Source organism: Arachis duranensis, chromosome 5 (genome assembly GCF_000817695.3).
Source record: "Arachis duranensis cultivar V14167 chromosome 5, aradu.V14167.gnm2.J7QH, whole genome shotgun sequence".
Classification (NCBI taxonomy): domain Eukaryota; kingdom Viridiplantae; phylum Streptophyta; class Magnoliopsida; order Fabales; family Fabaceae; genus Arachis; species Arachis duranensis.
In genome coordinates, this window is record NC_029776.3 from 43813708 (window position 1) to 43823875 (window position 10168).

At 35.5% G+C, this 10168-nt stretch overlaps 1 protein-coding gene across 1 annotated transcript; it reads right to left on the reverse strand.

Annotated features, from left to right (window-relative positions):
• Positions 1-7853: 7853 nt before the first annotated feature.
• LOC107489244 (transcription factor TCP15) lies at positions 7854-10126 on the reverse strand. The gene has a single exon (XM_016110005.3). It carries the CDS (start codon positions 9610-9612, stop codon positions 8248-8250), a length of 1365 nt encoding a protein of 454 aa, XP_015965491.1. The 5' UTR covers positions 9613-10126; the 3' UTR covers positions 7854-8247.
• Between the last annotated feature and the right edge of the window lie 42 nt (positions 10127-10168).

The window sequence follows — 10168 nt, forward strand, 5'->3', positions numbered from 1 at the left end:
AGTATATCTCAGTTGAAAGGCCAATCACTAGAATATCAATGGACAGACAACAGCTGCAGGATGATCCAATCAAGAGGAGAGCACAGGAAGTCCTCCCAGAACTTCCTCAATTCGAATATTGGGAACATCTTGAGGCATCTATTTCCAAATTACAAGAAGCTATGAACCAAATAAAGGAAGAACAGAACAATCAAAGTAGCATGCTTTGCAAACTGCTTAAGGAACAAGAAGAGCAAGGGCGTGATTTAAGGGAGCTGAAGCGCCAGAGATTAATCCTTGAAGGACCAAGCACCCCACAGATCAGAGAAACATCTACTTCTCAAAACACAGGTTGTTGAGTTCTAATTTTAGCTTTAACTCTGTGATAGTGTTATTATAGAAATTTACCTTAGGAAATATATATATTAGTAGTAGTAGTAGTAATTAGTATATCTATTCTGGTTTTATGTCCAACTAAGCTATAATTTATTTTTCTCATCATCATCAGACATGAATAAAATAGTAGATAATTAGAATAAAGAAGTAATTTATTTTTCGAGTTCTGAATAATAAAAATTATAATTAACTATATGTGGTGGCAATACTTTTTGTTCTCTGAATGAATGCTTGAACAGTGCATAATTTTTATCTTGAATTTTATGAATATTGGCTCCTGAAAGAATGAGGAACACGAAAAATATTATTGATGATCTGAAAAATCATGAATTTAATTCTTGAAGCAAGAAAAAGCAGTGAAAAAAATATTTTACAAGAAATCATTGGATCAAGAAAAGGAATAAAAGCCAACAGCTCTTAAAACCAAAAGGCAAGGGTAAAAAGGATCCAAGGCTTTGAGCATCAATGGATAGGAGGGCCCAAGTAAATAGTTCCAGGTCTAAGCGGCTAAATCAAGTTGTCCCTAACCATATGCTTGTGGCATGCAGGTCCAAGTGAATAACTTGAGACTGAGTGGTTAAAGTCGTGATCCAAAGCAAAAAGAGTGTGCTTAATAGCTCTAGACACCTCTAACTGGGGACTTTAGCAAAGCTGAGTCACAATCTGAAAAAGGTTCACCCAGTCATGTGTCTGTGGCATTTATGTATCCGGTGGTAATACTGGAAAACAAAGTGCTTAGGGCCACGGCCAAGACTCATAAAGTAACTGTGTTCAAGAATCAACATACTACACTAGGAGAATCAATAATACTATCTGAATTCTGAGTTCCTATGGATGCCAATCATTCTGAATTTCAAATGATAAAGGGAGATGCCAAAACTGTTCAGAAACAAAAAGCTACAAGCCCCGCTCATCTAATAAGAATCTGAGCTCCACTTAAAAACTCTGAAACATTATTACTTCTTAATTTCTTTTAATCCTATTTTATTTATCTAGTTGCTTGAGGACAAGCAACAGTTTAAGTTTGGTGTTGTGATGAGCGGATATTTTATACGCTTTTTGGGGGTAATTTCATGTAGATTTTCATATGTTTTAATTAGTTTTTAGTAGAATATTATTAGTTTTTAGGAAAAAATCATATTTCTAGACTTTACTATGAGTTTGTATGTTTTTCTGTGATTTCAGGTAATTTCTGGCTGAAATTGAGGGAGCTGAGTAAAAATCTGAGTTAAGCTGAAAAAGGACTGCTGATGCTGTTAGATTCTGACCTCCCTGCACTCGAAATGGATTTTCTAGAGCTACAGGAGTTCAATTGGCACGCTCTCAACGGCGTTGGAAAGTATACATCCAGGGCTTTCCAGCAATATATAATAGTCCATACTTTGTGCGAAGATAGACGACGTAAACTGGCGTTCAACGCCAGTATCATGCTGCTGTCTGGCGTCCAGCGCCAGAAACAGGTTACAAGTTGGAGTTCAGCGCCCAAAACACGTCACAACCTGGCGTTCAACTCCAGAAATAGCCCAAGCACGTGAGAAGCTTTAGTCTTAGCCCCAGCACACACCAAGTGAGCCCCAGAAGTGGATTTCTGCACCAATTATCTTAGTTTACTCATATTCTGTAAACCTAGGATACTAGTTTACTATTTAAACAACTTTTAGAGATTAACTCTGGACCCTGATGACATTTTTTCAGATCTGAATTTTATACACTTTGACGGCATGAGTCTCTAAACTCCATTGTTGGGGGTGAGGAGCTCTGCAGCGTCTCGATGAATTAATGCAATTGTTTCTATTTCTCCATTCAAACGTGTGTGTTCCTATCTAAGATGTTCATTCGCGCTTAATTATGAAGAGGGTGATGATCCGTGAAACTCATCACCTTCCTCAATCCATGAACGTGTGCCTGACAACCACCTCCGTTCTACATCAGATTGAATGAGCTTCTCTTAGATTCTTTAATCAGAATCTTCGTGGTATAAGCTAGATTGATGGCGGCATTCATGAGAATCCGGAAAGTCTAAACCTTGTCCGTGGTATTCCGAGTAGGTTTCCAGGATTGAATGACTGTGATGAGCTTCAAACTCCTGAAGGCTGGGCGTTAGTGACAGACGCAAAAGAATCATTGGATTATTACTGCATAACAAGTATTTATTTTATGCCCTTTTCCCTTTCTTCACTGAACTTGAAAAACACTGTTGTTGTCATCCTGACTAAGAATAATAAGATAAACATAGCTTGCTTCAAACCAACAATCTCCGTGGGATTCGACCCTTACTCACGTAAGGTATTACTTGGACGACCCAGTGCACTTGCTGGTTAGTTGTGCGGATTGCAAAAAGTGTTATTGCAGTTTCGTGCACCAGAAGCCAAATCAAACTAAAAATGCTCCTTGGGTGAAGTGGATCTGTATTCTAGCGTTAGCATGCGTTCAGCAACGAAGATGGGCAATTTTGGCATTTTTCTGGCATTCAGCGCCGAAAATGGGCAGTGAGTTCTGTCTTCCTGGGCGCTAAATGCCAAGCTCCATGTTTAGCGCCAGATTTGGCAGTGATTCCAGAAGAAAATTATAAACTATTATATATTGTTGGAAAGCTCTGGAAGTTGGCTTTTTAGAGCTATTAGAGTCGCTCAATTAGAGATCAGTAGCTCAAGTTATACTCATTGGAATGCATGGAGGTCAAGGTTGACAGCATCTACTTTCTTTCTTTGTTTTTGCACAAAACTCTGCCAAATTCGTCCGAATTTCACCTGAAATCATAAAAATACCAAAAAACTCAAAGTAGCAACTAGAAACAACTAGAAATGAAAGGAAAAAAGGGTATAAGATGCTCATGTATCAGCGAACAGCCTCCATGCCCGGTGCATGGGCTCCACTCCCGGCAGATGGTCCTCACACTCGGCGGACTCCTTCCCAGCTTCCTGCACGCCTAGCGGCCTTCCCTCACGCACAGCAGAGCTGCCTCCCTTGGAAGTGTGTTTTTTGGGCTTTTTTCCCAATTTTATCTAATACAAGCCCAACTTAGAGCTAATTATAACTCTCAAGAAACAACAATTAAGGTCCAAGCTTAATTATCCACATCATTACAATTCTTAATCACATCCAAAATATTGAAGATTCTAGAAGATTAGTTGTTAATTATTTCTAGAAACATAAGAGATTTGATTATTATGAGTTGATTTGAATTATTCTTTTGAATTTAAAATTGAAGTCAATAAGTAGTTATCTTATCTTTCTCTCCAAGAGATAAGATTGGAATAGTTTGAATTCGAATTCTAGAATTAGGATATAAATAAGTGAACCTTGTTCAGAGAGAGGATATCTGGTTCTTTGCGTAGTTTTCTTTTTGTTTTCTTTCATTCTGATCCATGCATAACTAATCTTTTGTCAAAGTGTTAGAAGCTCTGTTTATATTTTCTATGGGTTATTAATATAAGTTTATTTTATTTTGAAATCTTGCGTTGATTTATTTCATGATTAGTTTTTCGTTCTTTACTCAGATTAATGGTATCGGAAGGTATACTAATTCCTTTTAAATTCTTTTATTATAATTGAAAATTTTGATATTTGAATTATAGCTTGAAAACTCTTTCACATAACTCTTTGAATTCGGCTAGAAATAGTGGTTCAATTAGTGTGCGATACATACATGATTTTCAATCACTCTAATTTTAAATAAGTGACATATAATTTGGATTAGAAAAACTTTTGAAATTTGTGTTTTTCTTCTAAAGATTTAATCGAATAGAACTAGTTTGAATATGTGACATGTAATTCGACCTAAAGACTATTTTTAAATTTTATTAGAAAACTAAATCAGTTTTTGTGCTTAATATCTTGATTAATTAATTGACGACTAATTATTAATGCTTGAGAAACTAAGAAACTAAGGAATTGAAAATCAGGTACTAAAGATTTGTCGTGAAGGATCTTTGCAAACTTCAAAATAAGTAAATAAGGTTTAATTTCTCTAGAAGTATAAACATCTTCGAAATCTTTGACTCTCACCATCACTGTTTTCTCCCAAATCAGCATTTAAGTTCTCTGTCCATAAGCATTTAAACATTCAAATATTCAAGTTCTAAAGCTCTTAATATTGCCCTCTTCAATTCATATTCTTTTAATCGTATTAGATATTTAATATAATATTTGCTTGTTCAATCCTTTAAACCTCGTAAAAACGATATTCACTTCCAGTAATATTATTTGAGCAATTCAGTACACTTGCTGATATCCACAAACTTCAATTTTCGCTCATCACTTTATTCTTTAAACAAATGTACTGAATAAATATTTACTCTATTGTTAATAAAAGTTTTTTTTATTAAGTTATCATAAAACATATTTTTAAATGAATACTTTTTAACAATTGCTAACACAATTATTAAATATTAATAATATTATTAAAAATATAATTATTTATATAATTTTTATTAGTTTTAATTTTAAAAATAAATTATATGACATACTGTTAAAAATAAAACAGCCAATATTTTGAGATTATCAGTATGGTCAAGTGATCAACATAAACACGTGTTAATAGTTTTGCGATGAATTTGGAAAATCTGCAATTTCTGTAGGAAAAAGCATCTATACCCTGATGAAACCCACCTTAAGTTGTATGAATACATACTAGCTAGCTAGCAATAGTTGATGATAATTTATGTACTATTTCGTACAAGGCTTACGCACATGGTTAATCATCGCTGACCTTCTTCTTCTTCCTCTCTCTAATTTTATTTATTTATTTTTTCCGTTGAGATTCATTGTTCACTTAACAAGGTCCCCAGTCTAACATACCTATATATATAGGTCCTTACCTACCCTATGTAAGTACTGCGCCATGCACTGTTTATTATTACTAATGCCTAATGCATGGACGTGCATACAAATTTCTGTCTACATTCCATAATATAATATTGGACTCCAGTAATATATTAATATAAAGCACTCATAACTCCCTGATATAATAATCATCTTTATATAATTTTGGAATGATGTGATTTCAGCATCATAAAATATGGGTATTTTTTTCAATAAATCAATGAGAGACTAAAAAACACACAGTCGATATTTCTTTCATAAAAAAGACTGTGAGTAAGAAGAATTACTGTGTTAGAGAGAAAGTTATGATAAATTCAATTGTAACTTATAGTAGATGTGGAAACAAAACATGATTAACTAGTCTTCCGAAAATATTTTTTCTTAATTTTGGATACCAAATGAATAAATGTCGAGAAATTGAGTTGATAAATAACTAATTTTCCTGACGATGGATTAAAGAATTTCGAAAGATGAAATGCATGTGACCCATACTTCAATAGTTCAATGTAAGTGAAGTCATTAGTCTATACGAAGAACATAACCTTTCTCAATTGATATGGTGATGATGATTCGTTTGTTTATGCAAATTTGAAGTAGTACAATTACCGTTCGAATAGGTTCAAACAATTTTATACCTTTAAGTCTAAACTCATTAAATATATAAGGGCTCCATTTTCTTATAAAATTCAAATCTTTTAAGTTGTTGTGACAACTTACAAGAAAAAGCTAACAAACAAAGAAGGATGTAGTTGTCAATTAACAAGAGAACAAAAGAGATTTTTTATTTTTTTCTTTTCTTTTCCATTGTCGACATTTAAAATAAAGAAACATAAAGCTAGCTGCAGGATAAGAGATTTGAATCTCTTCATTTTTATTTGCAAAATACACTACATGGCAAACTGTCACTCAACATAATATTGACATTTTTATAATAGTTAGTCACGGTCTAAAAACAAAATTATATAAAGTATAACGATTTTTAAATTATATGAGTTTAGAATAAAAGAGCTCATCTATGCTGTACCATTTAATGCCTGCCACATCAACCATATAGGTTATTATTGCTTTTTTGCTTTAGCAACGTTTTTTATTTTTCTTTTAATGAGGTGACACCCATAAAATATATACTAAAGTTTAATACAATTTCGTTAATAATTAAAAGGGTCTAGTCAATAAATATTTTTAAACTGTACTCTATACTAATTAATTGTTATTAATTAATAATTATTTAAATTTTATTTTTTAAAAAATATAAAAGTATTAATTATTAATTATAGTTATATAAAATTAGTTGATTAATAAGAGTTGTATACCTATATTTTTTTTCAGTTTAATATTATGCTTAATATTATCCTAAACGTCTCCGACATTCCAGTCCACTTATAATTTTAGACTAGGATTTTTATACGCAAAGCCAAAAGACAAAGCAGAAAGAAGCTATAAACTGATTAAGTTCTCGTAATACATGTCTTAAAAATTACCATACAACAAAATATTTCATCTTCTCCAAAATATTGATCTTTAACTTTTTAGTTATTTACATATCAATTAAGAAATTTAAAATGAAGAATTATTTACTAGAACAATTTTATTTAATAGTAGTTAAAGAATCAACAGAGAAGGACAAATATTTTAAGTAAAAGTTTCTATATAAATATTATGAATCTGAGAGAGTCATTAGACAAATTTACTTTGCGACACAAAACCTACTTCTGGAATAGCTAGCTTGTTAATTTGTGAAAACAACTGTTCAGAATAATAGAAGCAAAGCGTACAAAATAGGTGATATGAAATGATGATGAATTCTTAGCCTAGAAGATCATATACATTTCTACCTATTCCACACACTGTACCAATAATGTAAATCAACAACTCTACCCAAGATTCCAACCTATATATGAGGGGAAAAAAAAGAGAAACTAAACAATAATGTAACTAACCATTGTTCACCTAGTGACATTATGATTATATACATCAACTCGATCAGTAATAAATAATTTATTTAAACTTTTTTTTTGAATTAAAAATAAAAGAAAAAGGAAAAACCAATTCAACAACTAACACAAATTCATCAAAAGGGGTAATGAATCAATGATGATTGTTATTATTTCAAGTATGTAGTGGGCACTTTATATATCCAAAGGCATCTACATGTCTACATGTACATACATAACATACATATAAACATATATTGGTCCCTAACTATAGCTACTATTGTATATAGTACACTTACATAATTCAAAAACTGCAGCAATAAGGGATGCATCATGCATGTGACAGTGGTTGCAGTACCTCACCAGAAAGCCACAGCATCTTCTTTATTTTCAACTCAACAATGCAGTAAAATAAATAAAAAAATACACAAAATTCAATTCGTACGTACGCTTAATAATTTCTTCCCGCAGTTATTATTGTTAATAATAGATCTTCACATTGAGTTGCTGAACCTACCCAGCAGATTTAATTTCGTTTAGAAGATGATGCTATAATTAATTAACGAGAACCACCAATATATATGGTAGCATCTTTCTTTAATTATCATTATAATATAAAAGTAATAACCTCCATTGTAACAAAACATTACTAAAATTGAGTACATATATAGAAGTATAGTATACACTAAATTAAATTATGAGAGGTGATATATATACAGAAAGTTCTGTGGCAGCAGTGCTACACAAACAACAACTATATGTGATTAATTGATAAGAACTCGAACACACACACACTAATAATACAATAATAATATAAGTATATATAGTTTCTTCTCAAACCCTAATACGAGTTCAGCAAAAAATCACACCAAAATTGAATATTGAAACTCAACATATGTATAAAACGCAATCAAACTTGAGCCTGCATGTTTCTCTTGCAAATATTGGACGACATAACTTATATATATGTATTAAAAATATATTTTTGGAAACCATTAAGAGAAGCAAGTAAATTAATTAATAATAACAAAAGGAAAATTAAGGAAGCTAGAATAATAATGAGGATGATGATGATCAAGATCATACACACATATGTGTGGAACTATTTAGATCCTCAAGAATGTTGCTGTTGACTTGTTGTTTCATGCCCATCATCTCCACCGTGATGTTGGTGGTTTCCGGTGCTTGCCGGAGACTCCGAAACGCCACTGCCATTGGCCGGAATCTGCCTATAGGCATTAAGTGCTGCAAGCATACCTAAATTATTGCTTTCACTCAGCATTGCTCCACCACCGCCGCTGCCGCCACCGACCATGGCGGAACCTAGTTGTCCACCAGGCATAAGAGACATTGGTGAACCAAAATTCATGAAATGAATCCCACCAACACCGCCAGGCATACCCCCTCTATAAACTCCACCACCACTCCCCAGTGACGGAATTGCCCAAATTTGATCATTATTACTACCGCCGCCGCCGCCGCCGCCACCACCATTCATGCCTTGGTGCCCAGTCACCATCCAAAACGTTGCGGGATTCGAAGCGTGGCTCGCCGGAACCGAACCCGCGGTACTTGATTGTAACAAGTAGTTTCCTGCTATCTGGTGTGAAACGGAAACCTCTTGTTCCATTCTTCTCTTTCTAGCCATGTTTCCGTCGCAATCACCGCCATCCAAATCAAGATTTCCACCACCACCAGCAGCGGCGGCGCCGTCTTCACGGAGTTCTTGCTTTGCTTGGAGAACGGCATTCACGGTGCTAGGGTTGAAGTTCAATCCCATGGAATTAGAACAATTCTCCGATGAACCTGGAAACAACAACCTTCTAGAATCTTCCATCGTTGCTATGTTCATATTCATGTTCATGTTCATATTCATGCCCATGCTACGCTCCCAATTATCGCCAGCTCCGCTGCGGATCCTTCCGCCGCCGACAGCTGCCGCAACGGCGGCCGAAGAGAACGTGCTAGGATTGAAGTAGCTTCCTCTGAAGTAGTGTGACGGCGCCGAAACGGTAGACCCGGAACTCCGAAGCGAAATGTTGAGCGAGGTGAAGTTGGCGGGGATGGTGCCGGTGCCGGTTGCGGCGATCACCGCCGGCTCCGCTTGCTGTAGTAGCCACTCGATGGTCTCGCCATCGGATTTGTGCCCTAACTCCCGCGTCAACTGGAACACGCGAGCGGCGCAGGCCGCCGGCATCCGGATCCGGCGGCCGCGGCCGTCCACCTTGGTGTGCCGGTCCTTGGTGGAGGTCCGCTTTGGCGGCGGCTTCTTGGTGGTATTCTGTTGCTGGTCCTGTAAAGTGACGGCGGTGCCTGCTCCGTCACCGGGTTGTTCGGCGACGGTGGAGCATGGCTGTTCCGCGACTGAGTCTTCGACGTCTTTAGTCTTCTCCAACAGCTGAAGAGGGAAATTAGGTCTGGTTCTGATTCCGTTTTGATGGTGATGGTGATGGTGATTATGATCAGCTTCCAATTCCATGATCTACTTTACTTTCTGCTTTTGAGTTCTGATCATACAACCCAAGTTTCTTCAATTCTCTAACACTGTAACCGTTTTTTCTCTTCCTAGTCTCTAAGAAAAAAGAACCGATCCAAGTGAGGTTTTGTTGCTGAAAAATAAATATAATTAGATCTATTAATTTAATTAGTAATTAGTAATTAGGCGTTGTTGTATAGTTGTAGAAGGTATTTAGCGGGAGTAGTAGGGACTGGGGGGAGGAGTAGTGGGGGTGGGGGTGGCACTTTGTGTGCTTGTGAAAGAGATGACCCGCAAGTAGGATGTGTAAGTGGGCTATAGCTAGCAAATTGGCTTCTGTTGTTTGTGTGTTTCGTTTTGTGGAGCATAGCCTGCTATTCCTTTGAGATGGGAGATTGATGAACGAATGAATGACTTGTTTGCTTGTTTCTCTTTCTCAAGCGAGAGAGAGAGAGAGAGAGAGAGAGGATAAGGGGGAGAGGAAGGAGGGCAAGCTTTAAGCAACAAAATTAATGAGTGAGAGAATAATAATAGTAGAAGGCCTCATCTGCTCACAGTA

What these genes read in the sequence shown, in the direction of transcription:
- LOC107489244 (XM_016110005.3), bottom strand. Translation starts at nt 9,612, where the DNA reads ATGGAATTGGAAGCTGATCATAATCACCATCACCATCACCATCAAAAC.